Source organism: Mesocricetus auratus, unplaced genomic scaffold (genome assembly GCF_017639785.1).
Source record: "Mesocricetus auratus isolate SY011 unplaced genomic scaffold, BCM_Maur_2.0 Super-Scaffold_100008, whole genome shotgun sequence".
Taxonomy (NCBI): domain Eukaryota; kingdom Metazoa; phylum Chordata; class Mammalia; order Rodentia; family Cricetidae; genus Mesocricetus; species Mesocricetus auratus.
The window spans coordinates 37,122,311-37,148,627 of NW_024429192.1; the positions used below are offsets into that span (position 1 = coordinate 37,122,311).

Here is a 26,317-nt window from a genome sequence, read left to right on the forward strand (position 1 = left end):
CAGGGCCAGCTCTTCGAGAAGAGTTTCTGTAGTAGCGTATGTGGGGTCCTGGTGACAGAGTTATTCTTTGTTTTCATAGCTATTTCCTGCTCAGAATGTATTGACCTTTCACGGTGACTGAGTGCCTGGGTATGGGAGAACAGCACTGAGGTGCGGCATGAGATGCTTAAGTTAGTTTGGGCACGGTGTGGAGTTGTGTAGGATGGTGGATTTCTTGCCTCTTTCATCTTGTGTCTTCTCTCCTGAACTGGGTCATGCATTCTAGGCAAGCACTCCATTACTTATATCCCGTCCCACATTCCTCTTCAACAAGGGAACTAACTCACTGTAATATGAATGTCAATTTTTAAAAGGGAATTTCTGGTCCTCGGTACAGTGTGTTACAGAATGGACCTCTGTAATATTTTTTTTATTGAATCAATATGTATCATGTAAAGAGATAATACTGTGGGAGAATTGAAAACATAAAGTATTAGGCCAGGCACTGTGGTGCATGCCTTTAACCCCAAGCACCTGGGAAGCAGTGGCAGCTGGATCTTTATGAGTTCTAGGCAAACCTGGCTGCATAGTGAGTTTCAGGCTAGCCAAGGGCTACATAGTAAGATCATAACTCAAATAACAACAACAAAAACACCTGTCAAAAAAGAAAAAAATAAGAAGTATTATCATTAAGTTGCTTTTATTCTGATATGTAGCTTATTTTTTAATTTTTAAAATTTATTCATTTTTATTTTATGTGCATTGGTGTTTTGCCTGTATGCATGTCTGTGTGACAGTATCACAGATCTTGAGTTACAGACAGTTGTTAGCTGCCATGTGGATACTGGGTATTGAACTTGGGTCCATCTGGAAGAGCAGTCAATATTAACGACTGAGCTATCTCTCACATCTTTACTTCTTTATTTTTTTTTCAAGTATAGTCATGACTGGTAGATGTGTGGAGCGGTTAGAAACACAAAGAGTAAGTAGCTGAAAACAAGTGCAGTGGGATTCTGAGAAGTCTTGTTTCCTTTCTGCAGCTAGACTGGGGGAGGGTTAACATGGTTCCTGTGGGATGGGAATGGCCCAGACAGGTGCAGTAGACGACTGTGGGAATAAGGGGCTTCTAGGTCCAGCAGAAAGTTGAAGGGAGTGATGATGCATTTGAGTTACTGTGAGCTACTTCAAACTCTTCCATCTTTGATGTGTGTCTACCCTCTGAGAAACTGTCCTTGAGAGCAAAATACAGGTACCTCTCTGTTTACCTGTGTCAAATGTCATTTATGTATTCATATATGTATATATATTGTTTTGGGGATTTTTCATTCAATATGTGTGCTACTTTTGCTATATGTCACTCAGACTTTATTGTTCCTGAGTCATATGGACGGTATAGCACTTAATGTGCTTGTCTTTACATTTATTATCCCCCTCCTCCTTCCTTTGTGTGTGTGTGTGTGTGTGTGTGTGTGTGTGTGTGTGTGTGTGTGTGTGTGTACCATGACCCACATATGGGAGTTCAAGGACAACTTCTACTGGTCAGTTCTCTGCTTCTACCTTGTGGATCATGGGGATCAAACACAGACTGTTGGGCTTGCCAGAAAGCACCTTTACCTGCTGAGTCATCTCACTGGCCCATTTTTTAAGGAATAATCATTTCTTTCTTATAGACGAAGAGCTTAACTGTTGAAGGTAGCAACACCCCTGGGCTTACACTAAACAATATCTCTTACTTGTTTCTAAGTGTATACACTTTCTCTCCCTAAGGTCTATAGTCGTGTGTTTGGTGTCCAGCCACAGGCTACTGGAGCAGTGGGTACTGTAAACAAGCCTTTATCAGCTCTGGCACAGAGACTGGAAACACCGCCAGTGTCAGTGCAGAGCTGAGGCCTCCACTGGAGCATGCCAGGGAATTGTTCAGAAGCAGGAGAGACTGGAGTTGTGAAATGCAATTATTTCTGTCCCGGCTCTACACAGTAAGGAGAGCAATTCCCATCAGGCTTTCCAGGGCAACATCAAAACAACTGAGGAGAGAAAAGATCCGTCACAGTAGCCAGTGGAGAAGATGTCCAATAAAACAGGTGAGGGCTGACCAGGCTCATCAGGGAAGGATCCTTGCCTTCGGCGTCAGTGCCCTAAGTTCAGTTCCCAGGACCCACATGGTGGAAGGAGAGAGCTGACTCTGTTACGTTGTCCTCTGACCTCCACACGAGCGCTGTGGCACAAACACAAATGTAAATTAAAAAATTAAAATTATAGAAATTTTAAGTAATAGATGATAATGTAGATTAATCAGGACTGCCTGTGCCTCTTCAAAGTTCAGGAGATGATGTCAACTTAAGTCTGAATTTCAGGGCAATACAATAAAAAAATGAAGATAAAAATGAATATAAGTAAACACTAACAAGGGCTTCAAAGCAGGCAATGCCAAAGTGCCCAAGCCTCAAGATGTAGGCATATATATTTAGGCAGCACCAGCCAAGGGGTTGACTTACTAAGGTCTAAAGAAAATTCATTTGCAGAGAGCAAAAGTAAAGGCTGACAGAGCTGGAATATGAATAAAGAAGTCCCTCAACAGGAAACTTCACTTTGAAGTTTTCTGTTTTGAAACAGAAACAATTACTTCCTTTCCATACGTCCCTTGGTGGAAGTGTACAGCAGAAACAGAGGGTGTGGGGTGGGGGTGAGGGGAGGGGGTGGAGGGAGAGAGAATATGACCATGGATGAGAGAGAACTCTTGCTCTCCTTCAAGACTTTTTCTAGAAAAGTTTAATAATTAACTAGATTGCTTGTTGGCGCTTCCAGTACCTACATATCTGGGGTCTAAAGCCATAACACATCATCAATTTGTGTGCTTCAATTTTTGTTTTTATAGAAAGTAGCAAAATGTCCTTATACTAATATAAAAATTAACCCATTCTTGCACCAGGAGTTCCCATGGTACACAAGAAAAAAATAGATTCTCTATAGAAATTGATATGTTTTCTACTGAATTGTCATTTTTGTTTTTTAGAAGAAAAGAGACTAGAGCAAATGTTTCTTGGTTTTTCCTTCTGGAAATTTTTGTGTCTTCTTCCTTCTTCTTCTTCTTCTTCTTCTTCTTCTTCTTCTTCTTCTTCTTCTTCTTCTTCTTCTTCTTCTTCTTCTTCTCCTCCTTTTGCTTTTTTTTGTCTCATTTTTGAGACAGATTCTCTTTGTAACCTCCCTGGCTGTTGTAAAACTCACTCTGTAGACCAGGCTTTCCTGACACTCACAGAGATCTGCCTTCCCAAGTGCCGGGACTAAAGGTGTGTGCCACCACCACCCAGCTTGTAATATTCTTTTTGCCTATTTTTCTATAAAAATAAGATGCGCAGATTTCTGTTCCCTGCTATCAAAAGAGAGGTTATGACAATTTTACAAATGTTATAAAATTATGTCTATCAGCATGAGAAAATAATTAAAATCATTATTGATTTGCAACACCTCCTCCCCAACAGTAACAGCAACATAAAACCAGCAACTGGAAAGATCATTTTGAATTTGTTATGGGACTCTACTCCTTTCCCCTAAGCATCTGGGATAAAGGAATCAGGACCTCTACAAACTCTTTAAGCTAAGTGTCTTCCCCACATTTTCAGGGCAGGTGTATTTCTTCCTACACCTTGTCACTTTGCTGCAGGACAAAAGAACTAGCTATAAACTCAAAGGTTGCCTGGTTTCTTGCTGGGGAGATTATGGTGTTCTGGCTTTCCAGAGGGTCAGGATGGTTCACGCAGTGTCATGGAGCTCTTTGTAAAAACACAAGTCCCTTCCTAACACTCTTTACATCTAATGAACATGGTGATGTTGTTATATTATTAATCTATAAGGGAAGCGAGGTGATTTTACTTAGAACTCTAGAAATTTAATGTGGACTTTTATTTCATAATTTCTGGGTTTGAAGATTTTTTCTATTAAAATTATAAGCTAAATAGTTAATAAGGTAATTATTAGCATCTCTTCATAGAAGCCTGGAGTTGGAAAAGGAAACTGAAACAGTTACCTACAGATAAGATATTACTGTTCCCACCAGGCAGTAGTGACATACTGCCTTTAGTCCCAGCACTCAGGAGGCAGAGGCAGGCGGATCTCTGTGAGTTCGAGTCCAGCCTGGTCTACAAAAGCTAGTTCCAGGACAGCCTCCAAAGCTACACAGAGATACTCTGTCTTGAAAAACTAAACAAAACAAAACAAAAACCAAAACAACCCCCCCAAAACCCCCCCAAAACCAAAACCAACCAACCAAACAAAAACCCCAACCAAACAAGAAAAGATATTACTGTTCCCAGGCTTTGTCTTTGTGACTGGACCTAGGAGAAGGCCCAGGGAAGGAAATGGACTTTTCTTTCTATTGCAGTTGGTGAGACTTTCATTTTTCTTGTTTATTGATGAAAAATATGCCTCTTGAATCGTTGCAGTCCCTCCTCTACAGAACTCTAAGCTTGCTGGCAGAACAGATGCAAATTAAACTGAACGATCATCCACGCTCAGCTCAGAACAGAGGACGACATGGAGCTTTGAAGGTGGAAGTAGCATGGTGTCGGCCATGGGTCATCAAGACACAGCTGGACAATGTGGACCATTTTCTTCAGACTACGAGTCTTATGCTGTCTGTTTGCAGTGCTAATGGTGGTGGCGTTGGTCGTCAATGTCACCCAGGTGGAGGTGAGTGCTCGGATCCGGGGGGTTTGGGCCTCAGTAGCCTGAGGTCAAAAGGCATCTTTCCATTGCTGTGGTGTGGATTTGAGTATCTCTAGTATCCATCTGCTGCACCAGTCACTAGGGACGAAGGAGTGGCGTCTACTGTGGCGCTCACATCTGAGTGTATGTGGAAAAATACAGAGCATAGTTATATGAAATGCTTAGACTAGATAGAATGTGTTGTCCTCTACAACTTTTTGTTTTATTTACAGAGAAGGGAGGTTCATTTAGTTCATAAATATCATAAACTTATTTATTTGTTTTGAGGCAGAGTCTCACTATGTAGCCCTGGCTGACCTCAAGCTCAGAGATCTGCCTGACACCTTCACCCTCTTTGGTTTTTCAAGTCAGGGTTTCTCTGTGTTATAGTTCTGGCTGCCCTAGAGCTCACTCTATAGATCAGGCTGGCCTTGAACTCACAGAGGTCCACCTACCTCTGTCTCTTAAGTGCTGGAATTAAAGCACATTTGCACCCTGGGGTAGGATTTGGGAGTTTTACATAGTCTTTACTGACTGAATATGTGTAATTCAAAAATCTTGAAGTCAGATATGTGCTCCAACATGAACACTTCAAGTTTGGGCTTTGGAGTATTTCAGATTTTGGTGTTTTGGATTAAGAATGTATTAGGTTCCCAAGGTTTATTTTTGTTTTATTATTATTCGTTAGGTGTCTGTGTGTTTCCTAAGGAGAGACAGAAATGTTGTGGTTCTGGGTGAGAGGGAAGGTGGGGAGTAAACTGGGAGGGGTGGGAGGTACTCTAATCAGAATATATTTTATACAAATTTTCAAACAGATTTTTAAATCTGTTTTCAGTAAAAGAAAAAAATGATGGTACCTACAACCACAGGTAATAATCATAATTGGATAATGTAGTAATCATGACTGGTAGTTCTTGTGAAAGTGCTGAAAAGAAAAGAAAGGAAGTTGGAGGTCTCCCTTCCCCTACTTAGTCACAACCACAGGCTGGCCTCCAACTAGGTATAGGCAGAGAGCACCTGGTCAGCTTGACCCCATTAACTCCAGCTTTTGCACCCCATACAGTGAAACCAGAGCTTCTGGGGCCTAGGCTCCCGGGGACTGCTTTAACTAGCCTTGCAGCTGACACTGGGGTGGCGTTGATGGGGCATCAGGGCACCAGCCAAATCGTCAGTGCGCCCCTTTTTCCATGGGGAGTCAGGACAGCGGCTGCTTCATGCTTTAGAGTAAGGGAGGTAGGGCTTCCCAAAGGAGGGGACCATGAAGCCTGGCCACAGGCTGAAGGACAGGGAACATGGAGCCCTGAGCTCCTCACAAGTGCTTGAGAGATGCTAGCCCGACTCCCTCTGCTGGACACATATATGACCAAACTGATTGAGCGGTTTCTACAGAAAAGATGGTAGCCCTTTTATTTTGTTGCTTGTGGTGACTTTTTAGGATGCTAGTCTTAGCTAAGCAAGGCATTTCTTCGCTTCTTCGGGTTAGCACAAGAATTTCTAGAGGCTAAGCCATAGGTCGTTTTGTTTTTCCCACTGGAAGTTGCTTTCTGTTGTGTAGCAGAATCCTCACTGTAAAATGGACACAGAGCCCTCCATGGTTTTTGCAAGCCATTGGGTACTTTGAAGAGCATAAAGTGATTCTGTCCAAGATTACCATCTTGGAGATTAAGCATAACATCTAGGAATTGATGTCTTTTATCTGCTTACACTGTTCTCATGTTTTGCTGTAGGCAAGGCAGGTACTTTCCACCTGGGAGCTGTCAGTTATAAATATTCATCTAGATATGATAACATAACACAGAACTCATAATACCTTTTGATTTTTTTAAAGAACTCTCTCTCTCTCTCTCTCTCTCTCTCTCTCTCTCTCTCTCTCTCTGTGTGTTTATGTTGAGTGTAAATGCTGCTTGCCACACATGCGTATTGATGTGAGAGGACAATGTTGGATACTGGTCCTTGCCTTGCACTTTGTGTGAGACAGGGTCTCCTTGTTGTTCTTCACCGGGTAACTGGGTACACTGTGGTCTTCTTGTCTCCACCTCCCATCTCACTGTAGGAGTGCTGGGATAACAGACACCTGCTATTGCATTTGGCTTCGCATGGGTTCTGGGGATTTAAACTTAGGTTCTTAGCCTCGGGTGACAAGAGCCATCTCCCCAGCCCCAGGCAATCGAAGCATCCATTTCAGTGGAATTAAGCATATTCACTTTGTGCGGCTACTCTACTGTCTGTCTCTGGTACTTCATTTTTGGCTTCCAAGACTGAAATTCTGGATCTGTTAAACAATGCTCCATTTCTTCCTCTCCCTCAGCATCTGTCATCTAATTATCAGTTTTCTGTCTATGAATTTCATGAGTCTAGATGTTGCACTAACAGGATCATAGGATATTTTGTGACTGGCTTATTTCTGTTAGTGTAAAGTTCTCAAGATTCATCTATGCTGTAACATGAATCACAAGTTCCATTCCTGGATAGGATCTCATTCTACAGTCCAGACTGTAATGACACTTGCTATACAGCCAACACAGCTTCAAGGTCTTGGCAATACTTATGCCTCAGGCTCCCAAATGCTGGGACTACATCTGTGAATCGTCATGCACCCTTAACTTTTTTCTTTTTAGTTGGGATGTTTAGACTCTTTGTATTTAATGTATTTGTTGAGAGGGTTATGGTTACACCATTTTGTTGTTCATATTCTTCTTATTCGCTTCCCCTTTTCTGTTTTGCTTCACATTGAGAAATTATTAATCCATTTTATCTTTCTGGGGGGGTTCTTATCAATGAGTCTGTTATTTCTTTTGGGGCTTACAGTATACATATTTAGTATCACACTCTGTGGTCAAATGGTATTTCACCTCATGCACTTTGCCACAATGAATATTCATTCCTCCTCTGTGATTTTTGTGCTGTTAACATACACTTTACTTTGCATGTTATAACCCCCATTGTTTAAAAATTGTTTTAACATTGTCTTTACGAATGATAAAAACTGCTGGGCATTGGTGTCACACATCATTAATCCTAGCACTCGGGAGGCAGAGGCAGGCGGATCTCTGTGAGTTTGAGACCAGCCTGGTCTACAGAGTGAGTTCCAGAACAGCTCACTACTTAGGTTCACAAGATGGTGCAGAAAAGCAAGTCGCATGCTTTTCTGACTGGGAATCCCGTACTCTTTATTGTTGATGCCACTTCCTTTATCAGAACTAGGGCATGTAACCATCATGAGATGTAGGCAGCCTCATTGCTCAGATGTTAAAGCTGAAACTCAGTGGTTTGGGAAGTTCTTGTTAAACTGGTCTTGTGTCTCCACAGTTCCATATCTGGGATTTATAGTTCCCTTCATCACATGTTCTTAAGTTTTTCATTTGCAAAATGAAGAGTTCTTTGTTCTCTGTTGCCCCATCTTTGGTAACTTCTGCTCTTCGTTCAGACTGAACTTAAATGGCACTGTCTTGTGGACTCTTAAATTCTATTCTGTGTGATCCCATGGCTTCTGTTTCAGTTTGGATCTTAAAAAGCTCATTCTTTCGTTCAAGTCTTCATCCAAATGCATCAATGCTTTGCGGAAATAATTATACCAAGAGGACTCTCACCTTGTCCTCAGAGTGTCCGGGTGACAGAGTCACAGCATACTTTGCAATTGGGAGGTGGTGGAGGCTTTTGAAGGTGGGGCCGAATTGGAGGTAGTGAGTCACAGGGGAAAGCCAATGAGATGTGCATTTTGCTTCCTTCTTTTTGCTGCCTCGAGGTGAGTAGCTTTGTTGTCCCACGCCGTGCCCATCACGTCCCTCTGCTTTCCCACAGGTCTGGACTGAAACCTCACAAAGTGTGAGTTATTTTCTCAGGTGTTTAGTCGCAGTGACAGAAAACTGACACACCTCTGTGTGCTTCTATGTCACCACACAGGACTTCTTTTTATTTTTTTATTTTTGGTTTTTCGAGACAGGGTTTCTCTGTATTGTTTTGGAGGCTGTCCTGGAACCCACTCTGTAGACCAGGCTGGCCTCGAACTCACAGAGATCCACCTACTTCTGCCTCTCAAGTGCTGGGAATAAACACACAGGACTTCTAACGTGTGCTGCCAGTCATCTGTAGGAAACACATCTACTCACCTGTCTGCCCCAGACATCTGTAGGAAACACAGGACATCACTCCTAACTTGTAAACCCAGCACCAGTTCCTGCTGAGTAGTCTGGCTCCTTGGAATAGGCAGGTACACTCCAGGTTGCTGGAACCTTGGCCACTTCTGCAGCCTGGTTCACTCCTGCATGGTTTTCTACATTTAGCATCTGTAGCCATCGGGATGCAGAGTGTATACTAAAAGCAATTGTATGTATGTCAGGAAGAGTGTCTCCCAGCAGTGAATTGCCTGATAATGGCCTTGACATTGGCTTTATGTTGCTAGAGGAAAGGAATTCACTGTGCTCTCCCCAGATCACCTCATGCCGGGTGGTCTTTGAGCATATGAGGAGCCAAAATGAGTTATATAACTGTCTTCGTAACTGATAACCTTCCAAGACTCAACAACTGCTTCCTGCCCAGCCAAAGGCTTGCTGCTCAGAGGCAATTGTCATTGTGGTACAGTTTTTCTTTTTGGTTTGATTTTTTAAAAAATTCTTCTCTTATACATTACATCCCAACTGAAGGTTCCCCTCCCTCCCCTCCTCCGAGTTCCTCCCCCAACCTACCATCTCCCCATTTCTGTTCTTTCTGTGTTTCCCTTAAAAAAAAAAGAGAATAGGCCTCCCAGAGATATCACTGAACATGGCATTACAAGTTACAATACAACTAGGAACAAACCCTCATATCAGGAGTGCATGAAGCAACCCAGTAGGAGGAAAAGGGTCCCAAAGCAGGCAAAAAAAAAAAAAGTCAGAGACACCCCTCTCTTCCCAATGTTAGGATTCCCACAAGGACACTCAGCCACATAACCATAACTTGTATGCAGAGGACCTAGCTTAGACCCATACCAGTTCTGTGATTGTCACTTTAATCTCCATGAGCCCCTATATGCCCTGCTTTGTTGATTCTGTGGCTTGTGTTATTGGGGTATCCTTGATCCCTCTGGCTCCTGCAAGTCTTCCTCCCCCTCTTTTGTTGGATTCCCTGCCTCCCCCTCGTGTTTGGTTGTGGATCTGTGTGTCTGCTCTCATCAGTTGTTGGGTGAAGCCTCTGTGACGATGACTGGGTCAAGCACCTATCCATGAGTATAGCAGAGTGTCATTAGGAACCATTTCACTCATTTTTTTCAGTCGTGTTTGGTTTTATCCTGGGTCTCTGGGACCAGCCATTGGTTGGCCACACCCAGAATCTCTGCACCCCAGCACATCTTGTAGGCAGGACAGATTGTAGGTTGAAGGTTTTGTGGTTGGGTTGGTGTGCCTTGCCAGGTTATAGAAGATAGCTGACTCAGCCTCTGTATCCCCCATTACCAGGAGCCTTCACTAGGGTAACTGTCATAGTTTCCAGGGAGTTTCTACTGCATTAGGTTTCCACAGTGACCCCCAGGACCCCCCCCAATTCCAGTTATCTTTCCCAGTACTTTTTCCCTCCACCCACTCCCTGCCTAATCCCTGCTGTTCCCATCCGCAAGTCCAACCACAAAAATCTATTCTATTTTTCCTTTCCAGGGAGATCAATGCATCCCCAATCCCCCCGCATTGAACTCTACTTGTTACTTAGCCTCTCTGGGTCTGTGGATTGTCGCAGGACTCTGTCCTTTACTTAACAGCTAATGTTCTCTTATAAGTGAGTACATACCATGTTTGTCTTGCTGGGTCTGGGTTACCTCACTCAGGAAGATACTTTTTCTAGTTCCATCAATTTGACTGCAAATTTCATGTTGTCATTGTCTTTTTAATGGCTGAGTAATACTCCATTGTGTACATGTACCACATTTTCTCTATCCATTCTTCAGTTGAGGGACATCTAGTTTGTTTCCAGCTTTTGGCTTTTTTGAATAGAGCCACTATGAGCAAGTGTCCTTGTGGTAGGATAGAGCGCCCTTTGGGTATATGCCCAGGAGTGTGATACCTGGGTCCTGAGGTAGATTGATTCCCAATTTTCTGAGGAACTGCCATATTGATTTTCAGAGTGGCTGTATAAGTTTACCCTCCCACTGGCAATGTTGGAATATTCCTCTTGTTTCACATCCTCATCAGCATGAGCTGTCACTTGTTCTTGTTTTTTTAAGATTTATTTATTTATTATGTATATACATGCCAGAAGAGTGTACCAGATCTCATTATAGATGGTTGTTGGTGTTGGGAATTGAACTCAGGACCTCTGGAAGAGCTCTGATCACTTTGACATTGATGTGCTCTGGCATTTACTTGGAGTGTGTAAGGTCTTGGATTTGTGTTTAGAGTTTTTACTAAGTTTGCTTTTTTTTTTAAGGAGAGAAATCTTTATTTCTTGCTTCGCAAATAAATATTAGCTGAATTGGTTGCTTTTTGGTGATTAGTCAAAGAGGCCAAATCCCCTGTTGGCATCTAGTTCTGCTGACGCTTCTTTTGCAGTTTTGTTGGGGCTGTTCTAGTGAGGTAGCCCAGGGAGAGGTGTCCACCACACTTACAGCAGGTCTTCCACCTCAGTTAACCCAGTCTGGAAACTCTCGAGCAGACACGGCTGCAGGTGTGTCTCCTAAGTGACCCTAGATCCTCAAGTTGATAGGCAGTATTGACCCTCGTACCTTGTCAGTATCAGTTTTCCTAGAAACGGCCAGGACTCACTTGTCCCCATTAATGATGGAAAGGGTACTGATGTCATAGTCCGTGGACATTCTGTGAATGCCCTCCTCTGTGTCAGTTATTTTGGAGTTGTAGTACTGTCCTTACCACACACCTGCTGGACTATCAGTCTGATGCTGAAGAAGGAGATTGACACTCAGGCTTGTGGCTTCGTTGGCTCCCACTTTCTCTCCGGTCCTAATCAGTTGGAAATTTCTTGGAGATTTTTGTGGCAATGGCTAGACCTGGAAAGGAGAGTTTCTTTGTGGCCCCTACCCCTAGTAGTCAAATGTTGAAGCACAAACCTTCAGTGTGATGACATTCGGGGTGGGACATTGGGGAGAAAGTTAAATTTGTAATTTGTTGTGAGGGGTCCTTGTGAGATTAATGCTCTTTTAGGATAAGGAAAAGAGAGTAGTTAAGGAAAGGTTGTGCCCGTAAACTGTGGCCTTCTGGAAGGTGGAGAGAGGAAAATTTCCAGAACCTAACCATGCCCTCCCTCTGATCTCAGACAGCTGGCAGAACTGTAGGGAGAAAAACGCCTACTTGAGTCTGAGACATTTTGTTAGTACAGTTGCAGCCCAGGAAGGCAGAGTTCTTCTTGGGTCCAGACTAGTGGCATTACATGGGGCAGTGGCGACAGAACAGCACATTCCTGATTTCGCTGAGCCCTCCTGACGAGCGCATGGCGGTTGCTGCTGTGAGTTCTTTTTGTTCCAGGCCTCTGCACGGTGTTCACATGACACGTCCATTAAGACTGTTCTGAGCAGCCTGCCCCACAGCTGTGAATAAGGGGTTTCAGTCTAGGCGGTGGGAACAAGTTTTGCTCCTGGCCCCATGTGAGCTTGGGTTACTGTTCTCCCTCATACCTTCACGTGGTTCTTTGTGAAGTCTCTGGTATTGCAGTTTCTCTCTTTTTTATTTTTATCTTTTGTTTTTTTTTTTTTCAGACAGGATTTCTGTGTGTAACAACAGCCCTGGCTGTCCTGGAACTTGCTTTGTAGACCAGGCTAGCCTCAAATTTGCAGACATCCTCCTGCAGAGCCTCCTGAGTGCTGGAATTAAAGGTGTGCACCACCATTGCCCAGAGTCTTCCAGTCTCTTATACGTGCTCATCTTTTATGTGCTCTGCTGAATGTTCCAGTCTTTGCGTGGCACATTTTCTCTTTCTAAAGCTGTTACTATGGCCTGTAAATTCTCATCGTAATTTGTCTTAAATTGTGTGTGTGTGTGTGTGTGTGTGTGTGTGTGTATGTGTGTGTGTGTGAAGTCAGAGAACAACTTTTGGGAGTCCATTTTCTACTTTGTTTTGAGGCAGGGTCTCACTGTTCTTTATACTGCAGGCTAGCTTTCAGCAGATTTTTTTTTCTGTCTCCACCTCCCGTCTCACTGTGGTTAATTTACTTTCGCTATTACTACATCTTGCTTTTATCTTTTCTTTTTTTCTTTTTTTTGGGGGGGGTCCTGGAGACAAACTCAGGGTCTTCAGGCTTGGGTGGAAAATGATCTTTTTTTTTTAAACACAGAGAGCCATCTTCCCAACCCTGTTTGGCTTTTTAATACAACACTCTTCAGTTCCATTTCTTCGACTTAGGCAATTCCGTCCTTTTATCCCCTTCTGTGCATCAGTCTGGAACCTTTACAGGAAGAAAAGGTAATTATGAGGTCATTACACTTCTTTACAGTCTCATGTTCAATGTCTGGAAAAGCCGTAATTTAATACATTTGGGCCTTATTGTTTAAAGTTGCTTTTTACAGACTGGGGCAGGGGGGCTCAGTCTGTAAACTGTAATGGGGTGGGGGAGAAATAATACTGGAGAAGGAGAGAAAGGGGGTAGAACACAGATGGAACACAGGACCCTGGGCAGGATGGGATGCATGTCCCTTGTGAGTGTCTTGTTATTTTATTACTAGTGATGTAGTGGGAGCCGTATGCCTTCTCCTCATGGAAGAGGGCAGGGGCAAGATGCTGTTGGGTAGCAGAGGTCTTTGCTAGGGAAGAGTGAGTTGCTAGGGAATTCTTGCTAGTGGAGTGGGGAGAGGGTAGAAAGGTGGAAGGAGGTTGGAATCTAGAAGGTTGACGTACAGAAGGCTAAAAGAAGGGACTGCAGCCAGGCGGTGGTGGCGTACACCTTTAATTCCAGTGCTTGAGGCAGAGGCAGGCGAATCTCTGTGAGTTTGGGACAAGCCTGGTCTATAAGAACGAGTTCCAGGGCAGCCTCCAAAACCACAGAGAAACCCTGTCTTGAAAAGAAAAATATTCTGTGTAAGAAGGGACTTGCAGCCCACCCTGCAAGACTATGGAAAGGAATGGATTTTAGCACCTTAACGTGGGTATGTTTGCACCCATGTTAGTTTTTACTACATCAAACACATTGAGTATAATAATAGAGAAAAAAAAGATAATCTATAGCTCTTGGATGGGTGAGGAGGAGAGGGGAGGGAGGGGGAAAGCGAGAGAAAGAAAGAGAGACAGAGACAGAGACACACAGACAGACAGACAGACAGGCAAGCAGACTGTTAGGGTTATTATAGTCAGGAAAAAGTGTTAGGAAAGTCCCTCTTAGTCCTGATGCATTTTTGGAAACTTCTGGACTGAATGCTAGTTAGAAGCTCTAGTTATCCGAATGAATAGCCCCAATGACAATGAGGAAGGGAGGTGGCAGTAGCCAGTGATGAAAGGCAATTCCCATCTTGGAAACAGTGAGTCTTTAGTGGAGTGGGGTTAGCTACTTTCTACTGAAAGAAGAGGACACGGGGTGCAGGAGACAGAACTGGCTGTGAATTTCAAATGCTTCCGTTTGTTGTGATGAGTGTGGGGTGACAAGGCAGAGACTCTGAAGCTTGGCAGCCTCTGTCCCTTAATCCCATCTCATTTCTGGGTGAATTCTTTAATTTCTTATTAACGTCCAAAGAATTAGCTTTTACTATGCAGTTTTCAAACAGTACTTGATTAGCTTGTTTCTTTCTCCCCTTTCTTCTCCATCCTTGCTCTGTCCCTTGGTCCCTCACTGTTAAGAGAAGCTTTCCTTGAGAGGAGCCTTCTCTCCCGCCTGGTTCCAGATCCGCATCAGTCCCAAATAAACACACAAGAGGCTATATTCATTATGAAGCTGTTGGCCTTGCTTGTCTCTTACTGGCTAGCTCTGCTTTAAGTAATTACCCCATAATTGTTAATCTAAGTATGTCTCTTACCGGAGAATAGTTCTGGGCTCCTACCCCCATGGCGGTTACATGTTGACTCTCGTGTTTCTCCTTCCCAGAATCCTCCTGGATTCCTAGCCCCACCTATCTAGATTCCTATTGGCCAGACAGTGCTTTATTAGCATAAGACTTCCCCAACACCTCACTCCCCATTTGTATAGTCTAGATTCACTCTCACAATCCCTTATTTACATACATATAAATACTAAAAGTTAAGACCTGCATATGAGAGAGCATATGGGAGTTTTGTCTTTCTGAGGCTGGGTTACTTCACTTAATACATTCCAGTTGCATCCATTTTTAACAAATCTCCTTCTTTTTAAGACTTATTATCTTATTTTTAAAATTATGTGTATATACACGTGTCTGTGTATATGTGTATGTGAGTCCAGGTGCCATGAAGGCTGAAGGTATTAGATTCCCCTGGAGCTGGACTTACAGGCTGTTGTGAGCTGCCCATTGCGGGTTCTGGGGATGGAACTTGGATCCTCTGGGAGAGCAGTTAGCACTCTTTTAACCGTTGAGTCTTCTTTCTGCCACAATTTCATCTTTCTTAATAGCTAAGTAAGCTTCTGTTGTATGTATTTGCTATGTTTTCATTACCCATTCGTCAGTTGATGGGCATGATGGACACTTAACTAGTTCCAGTTCCTTGCTATTGTGAACAGAGAAGCAAAAAACATGGGAGGTTATAAAGTTCTCTTTGGTTCATGCACCCGAGTGGTGTAGCTAGCTGGTCATTTGATTTTTTTTAAAGTTGAGCCATCTCCATACGTATTTCCATAACAGTTGTATCAGTTTACATTCCCACTGGCAGTGCGTAGGGGTTTCTCCTCCATTACACCCAGCAGTTATTGTCATTTGCTTTCTGACTATAGCCTTTCCGACTGGGGTGAGATAGAGTCTCAAAGTAGTTTTAATCTGCATATCCCCAATGGCTAAGGATGTTGAACTTTAAAAGAAAAATTGGCAATTTTTGTTTCTTCTTTTACTTATATTTTCTTCTTTTCTTTTGTTCATTCCATTAGTCCCTTATTGATTGGCAGCTTTGTGCATTTGGAGTTCAATTCTTGCAGTTCTTCATATGTTCTAGATATGAGCCTCCTGTCTGAGGTATAGATGCCAGAGATTTTCTCCCATCCCATATGGAAGCTGTCCACTCTGCTAGTAGTTTCCTTTACTGTGCAGAAACTTTTTAATTCCATGTAATCTCATTAGTTGATTCTTGGGACTGGTTCCTTGGCCTTCTTGCCTATGCCAAGAACTTCAAGAGTATTACCTATGTTTCTCAGTGTTTCAAGTTTTAAATGATGATCTTTGATTCACTTTGAGTTGATTTCTGTGCGGGGTTGAGATGTGGATCTAAGTTCATTCTTCTGCGGTGTCTGTCGAGCTTGCAACATTATTTGTTCAACAGGCTGTCTTTCCCCCAAGTGTGTGTTCTTGATGCTTTTGTCAAGAATTAAGTGATCATAGTTATGTAGGTTTGCTCTGGGTCTTCTAACCTATTCCATTGGTTCACATGTCTGTTTTTGTCACTGTTACTATGCAGTATCTTTTGAGATATTGTGGTCTCCAGTAGTGTCTGTGTATGATTGCTTTGATGATGTGTGGTATAATATTAGCATTTTGGGACTTTTGGCTGCAAGTAAAGATGTTTGATTCAAAGCCGCTGTAATACTAAAGAACGTTATTCATTTGGAAGTCTGTAAATAGACTGAGCATTGTTCTGTTGGGATCAAGGTCTTTCTGTTGCTTAGTGTTGCTCTCTTTCGAGTGTGGGCTTGTATCTGTGGCATCCTCCCTCATGGGTAGATGGGTAGAGTGCTTGTTTAAGCAATGGGGTAGTTGCTTCCTTGTACATGTCTAAAAGACAAGAATGTTGTTCTTTAGAAATGACCTTAAAAGGTCATTGTTCTCTGGAAGAGGTTACTTGCATTTCTTTTTTTTTTCCTTCTTTCATTTTTAAGGAAAACCCAGCAGTTTCAGCAGTTACCAGAAGAGATTATGATGTTTTCAGGGGACATTTATAGTTGTTACTATAGGATTTGGTGCATGTGCCAATCTCAAGGCTCCAGTAGCCTTCTCCTGTCCTCTTGCCCATTGCTGAATGTAGAACTATCTCTTCATCAGTCAAGTCCACCTTCGAGCTAACAGGTCAGCAAATGGCTTTGTTTTTATTCATCAAGCAAGAAGTTAAATGGTTGTGGTCAGGTACCCAATGCTTACACTAATCCGTAGTTTATGATGGATTGAAGAGTTTGGCTCTGAATGTAAAGAGATGGCAGACCTAGAGCTACCTTTGTTACTGGTTTCGGAGAGAGCTGCCACCTGTGAAAAGAAAGCAAATTGATTTTATTCGTTCCTTTAATTTTATTTTTGTGACAAGGTCTTGCTGTGCTGCTCCTGGTGACCTAAAACTTGCCATGCTCCTCTGTTAGCTACCCAAGTGCTGGGATTATAGGCACACAAAACCATACAGATGAGTTGTAGATTGACCTCCCCCGCCCCCACTACCTTTGCAAGAAAGCCAGGTGACTTAGCACTAAGTGACTGGTAATTCCTACACTTGGTTGCATTGGCCTGTCAGAGGATCTTGGGTGGTTGTTTCCGGTTACACATGGAACAAGAAACACACCAAGAGAGAAAGCAAGTTAAGGGATAGGACACATGATCTGACCCCCTTGGTATCTTAGTAACTAAATAGGAAAAGTGAGGTGGAAACATTTCCTGAAATGTATTCTATAGCAAGGGGAATTTTTCAGCATCAGTTTTGATTTTCTGCACAACACTTTTCTTTTAATATATTTTCTCTGCCTGTGGGTCTCTGTATTTGTTGCTACCTGCTGCAAAAGAAAGCTTCTCTGATGATGGCTGAATAAGGCACTGATCTGTGAGTAGAGATGAATTATCATTAGGAGTCATTGTATCACTGCTTTTGTTTTGTTTTCTTTAAGATAAGTAGTATTTGGTTTTAACCCAGGTCTCTCAGCTATTTAGTCTCTGGTTCTTGGTCATCCAAGCAGTGTTAGGTATTGGCTCCTTCTCATGGAGTAGACCTTAAGTCAAGTCAGATGATGGGTGGTTCCTCCCAAAAGCTTTTTGCCACCATTGCCCTAGCATATTTTGCAGGCAGAACAGCATTGTAGTTTAAGGCTTTGTGTCTGGGTTGGTTTATGTTTCTCTTTTGGTAGCCTGCAGAGTACCTCCTTGTACCAAAGACACTGGAACGTTGGTGTGAAGGTTCTATGTAAGTACCAATGTGATCTCGTCATGCTCATTTTGTGTGCTTGTTGCTTCAGCAATGGAAAGTTTGTGGAGAGCAACCTGTTGTCTTAGCAACAGCTTGGACTATTTGGGGATTTCCATGGGGTCCCTTTGTTCAATAACTCAATTGGATGTAACCCAGTCCTGTTACTGGAGGCTTTGTTTGGTGACAAGAGATGGCCAGTTGGGACGCTGTCTCCTCCATTATTTGGAGACTTCATTAGGCTTGCCTTCATCTATAGTAGGAGGTTTCCACTGCACTAGGTTTCCATACAGCCCCTCAGTGTTCCTCATCTCTAGCTGTCATTCACCAAATTCCCTCCCCCAACCACACCTCCCCTTCCCACCTGATCCTCCTGGTCCATCCCCCCACCCCCAGTCCATCTATAAAATCTATTCTATTTCCTTTTCCCAGGGAGAGCCATGTGTCCCCCAGACCCTTTCTCTATTCCTAGTCTCTGTGTGTCTACCAGTGGATTGTAGCATTCATTTAATGGCTAATATCCACATATAAGCAAATACATATCATATTTATCTTTCTGGGTTGCCTCATTCAGGATGATTTTTTCCTATTTTTTCCCATTTGCCTGCAAATTTCATGATGTCATTTTTTAATGTCTGAGTAATATCCCACTCTGAGACTCCTATTCTGTACAGCTGATCCACCATGGGCTGTGGTGTCTGCTAAGCCAGCCTCAGGTTGCTTCACTTTTTGTCAGGCACCCATTTGTGTTAACAACCTTATCCATGTTGGTTGTTCTGCAAGAGTAATGTCTCCATGGAACATTGAATCCGGCTCACAGACGTTTTTGAAACATTTGTCTAATCCCACAAATACTTGGATTAGATCTAACATGCCAAGTTCACTTTCTAAGGAGTCCACACAGAAGACAAAATAAAGTGTAGCATAATGTCTATAAACCAGTTTGTTGTTAGATCCTTCAATTAATAATCCTCCTGGGGAGTTACAGATATCTCATCTGGTTTAGATACCAGATGGAATGTCTCCTCGATGATTTGCTGTTGCATAACTTCACTGTAGGGCTGGCAGAACTTGGAAAGCTACAGCTTCCTCTGGCTGTTGAAGATGAGGATGCCCTTGATCATGTCTACACTGGATGGACCAGATGGCTGCTGGGGTGGGGGTGGGCTTGGGTTGGATGGGGAGTGGAGGTGGGTGTGCAAGCCTTACCTCCTGGAACTTGTCTCCACTGCTTCCCCAACTGCCCTATGATTTTTATTTTGAAACCACAGTGAGCCCATCTCTCTTGGCTGCAGGTAATCACTGCAGTGCTGAAATTGAGCCAAAGTCGTTGTTGTCCTATACTATGGTAGTATTTTTCTTATTAAAAAGAAAGTCATTAGTGAGAAATAGTTGTTCAAATAAAATCTCATATGTAAGTCTAATGTCTCTAGAATATGATGCTTTGGACTATTAAAGAAACATGAATCATTTTTAACCTTAGGTTATATTTTCTTATTGGGATGTTTACCACAATGCAGGTGCCAAAATTTAACCACTTTCTTTTTTTTACTGTCAAGTTCATTGAGGATCTGGACCTCAAGGGGTCAGTCACCCAGGCTTGAGAGGAGCCTTCCCTTCCTTTTCTCAGTTGTTTCGTCTTCTGAGAATGCATCAAAGGGCTTGCATGACTGGCTTCTCTTGGAAGTACCGAGGACATTGTGTGTGTGTGTGTGTGTGTTGTCACTCCTCTGTGTAGACTAGACACTGACTAAATTTCACCTAGTGAGGTTTCCAAGGCCTCACTGAACAAGAAGAGACAGGTGACTTGGCATAGTATTAGTATATTTTGAGATCTGTCCCTAAGTACCCTGGGACCCTGTAGACCTTGGAGGGCAGAGGACAAAATATTGTCCCTTTAAATTCCTTGTTCATTAGTACAGGCCTCCAAGTATGGTTGTTGAACACTCTAAGGTTACTTACAATCATGTGGTAATTTTAAATACTGTATAAAAACCAAACACTTTAAAATGAATCTGAGGAGACATATTTGTGTTCTTTAAGCAAGTTCCTATGACAGATAACTAAGAGCAGGTCAATAACTGCACTGATTTAAGATAGGTCTGATACCACTGTATTGACTGTTGATCTTAGCAGTGATTATATCATACATATTGTCTCCAAGTCACATCTTTTGCCTTATGTAACTTACTCAGACCTTCATAACTTACACAAGATTACCAGCTTTCTTTCCTGTTTTGGAAGCATCCAGTCACCTTAATCTTTATACGCACAAATACTTCTTTATTAAAAAATTTTATTCTTACCTTCATTTTATTTGTCTTTTTCTTATTGTAGCATTTATTTTCTTTCTTAATACCATACTAATGTTAATAGTAACAATAACAAACAGTGTTCTTCCATGATTGCACATGCAAAGATAATGGCATTGATGTATTCTGCCATAAAGTAGGGTGGAGATCATGAAAATCAACGTACCAAATTTCTTTAAATAATATTGAGGATGTCTGAGGAAAGCAGGAAAAGCTTGCATAGGAACGAGTTTCAGGTGTAGGTGCCCCTGGATGGCCGTATCACACCTCATGTTTCCAGCGTAGGAAGCCATTTTGTGAAATACCGTGCAGCATGCAAGTAGGCTTGGGAGGGGACACTGTTCTTTTTCTGCTACTGGGATAGGGTTTTGCTCCCAAGCCAGTGGTAGTAGCTTATCCTTTTGCAGTGTGACTCAGAGCATGATCTGCATGATCAGCATTTGAACCTGTGTTTTCAGTGTTAGGGGACAAAGAGCTCATTGTACTCTCAGTATGGTCTTTTTTTTTTTTTTTCGAGACAGGGTTTCTCTGTATTGTTTTGGAGGCTGTCTTGGAACTCGCTCTGTAGACCAGGCTGGACTCGAACTCACAGAGATCTGCCTGCCTCTGCCTCCCGAGTGCTGGGATTAAAGGCGTGCGCCACCACCGCCCGGCTTGAAAAAACTTTTTTAAAGCAGTATATTTGTTTATTTTGTGTGTATGTGTGAGTGCTCCAGCCACTGTGCATAACTTGAAGGAATTGGTTCTCTTCCTCCACCACCTGGGTTCTGAGGATGGAACTCAATTCATCAGGCTTGGTGGCAAGCACCTTTACCCACCGAGCCATCTCAGTGGCCCAGACGATGCCTTTTGATGTTTAGTGGCCACAGGCTAACATGGTGGATTGTCAGAATATGTAGCTCTCACAAACTTTTTCTACATTCATACCAGTGTGATTATTTTCTAGGAGTTACAGTCCTTAACCCGAGTCTTGCCTGGGTGCAAAAGCAGAGTCAGGGCTTCTGGAGGGAGCAGCAGTGAGCACAAATCATTTTTGTAATCTCATTTTATGCCAGCTCCAGACAGTAAAGGCCAGAGCCTGAGGTGCTGCCACACCCATTGCTGCAGGTCCCTGGAACCTCCCACAGCCTGAGGAGCCACCATACGTGATGGCCCAGAGTAGCCATCAGTGGCATTGGCCTGAGAATTAGTTGCTTACTTTTAAAATTTATTTTATATTATTTTTTTAGACTTTCGTGGGGTTAAGCAGTGAATTGAGGGCCTTGTCCGTGTGAGGCAAGCATGGTGCCACTGGGCTGGCTGCATTCACTGTTGTTGTAAATTCCCGGTCTGATAGCTCTAGCATTCCTACTGTACCTGACGTTGCTTCTCCTGCATGCTGTCTTCAAATTCTGTTTTTGTTTTTTAATTAAAAAATTTTAATTTGTCTGCAGTTTGTTGTTGAATTCTAGCCATGATGAGCTTGGTGAAAGAAACGGTGCTGTCTGGACTTGTAGTAAAATGGTGGCAGAAGCATTCTGCTATTCTGTGCTTAGCTCGAGCCCTTGGGTGAACATGCATCCTTTGTGTGGACTTCCTTAGTGTGTGTTGGTTCCTACCTTTGGTACAGGCTGGAGTTGGAGGTGTCTCTTTTCCCAAGTGGGTTTAGGGACTGGAAAAGTAGTTCCTCACCTTGTATCTTAATTAGGTTTTTTATTGCCATGAAGAGACAGTGACCACTACAACTCTTATAAAGGAAAACATTTAGTTGGGGCTGGCTTAACAGTTTAGAGGTTTAGTCCATTCTGGCAGAAAGCATAGTGGCATGCAAACAAACATGGTGCTGGAGAAGGAGCTGAGAGTTCTACATCCACAACCATAGGCAGCAGGAAGAGAGAGTGACCCGGGCCTGGCTTGAGCATCTGAGACCTCAAAGCCCACCCCCAGTGACACACTTCCTCCAACAAGGCCATGCCTCCTAATAGTGCCACTCCCTGTGAGCCTATGGAGGCCATTGTTATCTAAGTCACCATACCTGGTTAGTACTAATCAATATTATTTTTTGAAAGATGGTTTCTTTCCCCTTTTCATGGCTAGCAGCTCAAGGAGATTTCTCTCTGATAATTCACTGTGAGAACCCACAGACAGCTCCTAGAGGTATGATGTGTGTAGCTACGAGACCTCTCTATGAATTTTCCATTAACCTTACTCTGTTATAATAACTGTGAAACTTGCAGGCTGTGGTTTTTGAAACAGTTAAATTGCAGTCGATTTTATACAGATTTAAACCGAAGCAGAGATTTGTTTGCCTAATATTCAGAGAAGCGTGGTTTCTGTCATTTCTCTTTAGTACTTGGACCATGATACTCTCTCAGGGACATTCATCGACAGCAGTGGGCAGTTTGTTTCCTCGAAGGCTACAGGCCTTACCCGGAACCCGTACTGTGGTTACGAACACCAGACCTTGTCCAGCCAGGAGCGCTTAGAAGAGGATACATTGCTTGCCACCTCAAAGTGGCAGGTGCCTGATGTGGACCTGGTCCCTTTTGTGAAGAGCACCGACCCTTCCTCCAGCTACTTTGTCATCTTGAATTCTGCAGCCTTCTTCAAGGTGGGGAGCCAGCTGGAGGTGTTGGTCCATGTGCACGATTTCCAAGGGAAGCCCAAGAAGTACGGCGGAGACTACCTGCAGGCCAGAATTCACTCGCCTAAACTGCATGCGGGCGCTGTGGGCAGAGTGGTAGACTACCAGAATGGATTTTACAAAGTGTTTTTCACCCTGCTCTGGCCTGGCAGAGTTACAGTGTCCATATCTCTGGTTCACCCCAGTGAAGGCATTAGAGTTCTTCAGTACCTGCAAGAAGCCAAACCAGACAGGGTGTATTTCAAGAGTCTCTTCCGCTCCGGAAGGATTTCGGAAACAATGAAGTGCAACGTGTGTCTCCCGGGAAGTCTTCCCCTGTGCAACTTTACAGACCTCTACACCGGGGAGCCCTGGTTCTGCTTCAAACCAAAGAAGCTGCCCTGCAGCAGCAGAATCAACCACTTCAAGGGCGGATACATGAAGGGGCTTCTCACTGCTGCGGACAGTGCTTTCTTCCAGAGGTACGCGGTCCTGATTCTTGGGGGGGTGGTAAAGAGGTCTGCCGTGTGTGTGTGTGTGTGTGTGTGTGTGTGTGTGTGTGTGTGTGTGTGTGTGTGTGTGTTCTGCCCGAGACTCTTGTAAGTATGCATTTCCTGCCTCAGAAGAGGTGTTGCATAAGAAAAAGAAATTTGCACTTTCGTTCAGTGTTTTAAAGGTGAGGCTTAGTGTTTCTTCAACTTCAAATTAAAGACCCTTTACCCTTCAAGTTTTGGTCTTACTCTGCTGTGTTTTATGTTAGAGATGCATGCTGTGTTTATTGCTACATAGGCAAGACCACTTATTCACAGAACAGGCTTTTAAAAAAAATCCAAGAATATCGGGAGATGGCTCAGTGCATGCTTGTTGTGCAAGCTTGACACTTGAGTTCCGTCCTCTGGATCCACATAAAAAGCCCGCCGTAGCACACATCTATAATCTGGAACTCCTGTGGCAACGTAGGAGGCAGAAGTATTGTCCAGAAGCTTGCAAACCAGCTGGCCTGGTGTATGCAGCATGGCAGAAACAAGAGAGGCCCTACCTTAACAAAATGGGAGTCAAGAACCAACTCTGAGATGCTCTCTGCCCATCCCCACCCCCATGGCACTGTGTACTCAGCTCCCTGCCCCCCACCCCAGAACAGAGGTATTGATGGCTAGTCACTGGTGCTTGAGGGTTGTCTGAAGCTAAAAATTTGAAGATCAGCTTTTAAATATTATAAATGTTTACGTATCGTAAAAGACTACAGATACGGCAGTATTACTGAGTTAACTTAGTAAGAATAGAATCAAGGCATTCCAGAGCAAATCCTGCATGTTAACAGCTGTGGAAAGTATTATGGTATTTTGAACATAAAACAGAATGTGTTTTCAGCACAGTCAGTATGTGTGGTAATGGGCAGGATGAAAAATATAGAATCAAACTGAATGAAAATTTGTGTTTTCTTCAACATTGCATGTCATTCTGAAGTGAAATAACAGTCCTGGGGAAAAGTTATGTAGGATAACTATTGCTGACAATAGCTAATTGAATACTTAAAAAAAATAACTGAGTGGCATTTAATGTTTCCAGCATAAACAAGTGGTAAACACTTGTACCATTTTCCCTTTTCTAATCATTATATATAAGCATGCATTAAATCTGCTGTGGCATCTTGCTTTGCCAGTGGCCACACCCTATGGGCGTGGTTTCAGGTGTGTAGAGGTGACCCCTTATAAGGAAGAGGAGGGGCTAGCTGGCTCTCTTGGCTTGCAGTGAGAGCATCGGAAGGGCAGAGACTGCATCTTCTGGAGCAGGAAGACCGTGGCAGTTACTTACTATTATTTTGTAAGTTCTTCCCTAATAAATACCTGTTTGTCATTTATCTTGGGTCTGGTGGACTGATTTAAACCCCGCCTTCAAAAGTCATGTTGTAAGTGTTTATAATTACTAAGTGACAAAAAAACCCCCCAACAAAACAAAAACAAAACAAAGCAAAACAAAAAACCAAAAGCCAGAGAAGAAATGAAGTTAGAAAAGTACGTGGCCAAAAAGCACAATCATTTAGAAGAACGTATAAACCTGTATTTTAGGAAATGTAAAAGTCTTCTTTTTATGTGTGTATGGGTGTTTTGCTTGCATGTATCTATGTATGTACACCACGTGCATGCTTGGTGTCTGTGGAGCTAAGAAGGTGGCATTGGATCCCCTGGAACAGGGGTTACAGATGGTTGTGAACCACAGACAGTGTGGGTGCTGGGAGTCAAGCTCAGGTCCTCTAGAAGAGCAACAAGTGCTCTTAAAACCATGGAGCCATCTCTTCAGCCCTTTAAAGTAGTTTCTCTTTTAGATTGATTTTTTTTCATACAACATATTTTGACAATATTCTTTGTCCCTCCCCACCTTCTTCTGACTCTTCCCTTAAGAAATGCTTATTTGTAAGATGTTGGTAGAAAACTATTTTGGTTGAGTAAAGTTAGACACCCTGAAGTTTTAATATTTAATATTTTAAAGCCTCCACATTGGTTGAAGAAATGTGTTTGTGAAGTGTGTAGTTAGATTTTTTTTTTCCCAGACAGGGTTTCTCTGTGGTTTTGGAGGCTGTCCTGGAACTAGCTCTTGTAGACCAGGCTGGTCTTGAACTCACAGATATCCACCTGCCTCTGCCTCCTGAGTGCTGGGATTAAAGGCATGTTCTACCACCACCCGTCCAGAGACACTTCTTAAATAAAACTGCTTTTCCACTTTGTACTAGTCTGTGGTTCTGTTATTATGTCTGTGAACTCCTATCATGCATTTATTTACAAGGCCAGCAGAAGGTGCCTGACCCCATGCATTTACTGCATAGTGCTCTAGAAGACCAGTATTTTGTGTGGCTGAATAAAAAACAAAACAAAACAAATCCAAAGGGGGGGGGTGAATCCTACACACAAATCTAAAAGTTTATTTATTTGTTTTTTTTTGATACAGGGTTTCTCTGTGTAGCCTAGGCTGTCCTCAAACTCACTTTGTAGACCAGGATAGCCTTGAACTCACAGAAATTTGCCTGCTGCTGCCTCCCAAGTGCTGAGATTAAAGGCGTGTGCTGCCACCACCTGTATACTTACACATTTTTAAGACTGAATCTCACTGACAAGAAAACCCACCTTCTGGACGCAGCCTTGTAAATGATGAAAATTACAGGTGTGTGCTACCATGCCAAGTTTCAAGGGTTTTATTCCTTTTAATTTTTAAATTAAATTTATTTAAAAATTCATATGCATACTGTACTTACATATTTAATCTTGAGCTCAGACCCAATACTTACTATTTTTCAATGAGTATGAGCAGATCATTTCATTTCTATGTGAAGAATATCCAGTTGCTCCATTTTGGAATTGGGGTGTCATTCTGTCTAGTGGCTCCCAAATGAAGAAGAAAAAGCATGGGTATAGTTTAACCAAGTTCCATGTGGAAAATAGTGGGATAAAGGAGCAGGGAGTTGAATAGCAAAACATATAAAGACGTTCCGAGTCCCACCATTAGAGACAAAAGCACACACAAACCCTGTTACTGCAGAAAGAGAAAA

General features: G+C 42.8%; 1 protein-coding gene across 3 annotated transcripts in view; it reads left to right on the forward strand.

The window, feature by feature from the left end:
• The window catches only part of Nxpe3 (neurexophilin and PC-esterase domain family member 3), a 44,050-nt gene that overhangs the window by 2,675 nt on the left and 15,058 nt on the right, over positions 1-26,317 (forward strand). For 2 of the 3 annotated variants that reach the window (XM_040750699.1, XM_040750700.1), the window contains exons 2-3: positions 4,419-4,665; positions 22,501-23,255. In XM_040750699.1, coding sequence (XP_040606633.1) covers positions 4,573-4,665; positions 22,501-23,255 — 848 coding nt within the window. In that variant the 5' untranslated portion in view covers positions 4,419-4,572. Of the gene's footprint in view, positions 1-1,814; positions 2,061-4,418; positions 4,666-22,500; positions 23,256-26,317 lie in introns of those variants that run through there. The other variant, XM_040750701.1, reaches the window with a different exon arrangement.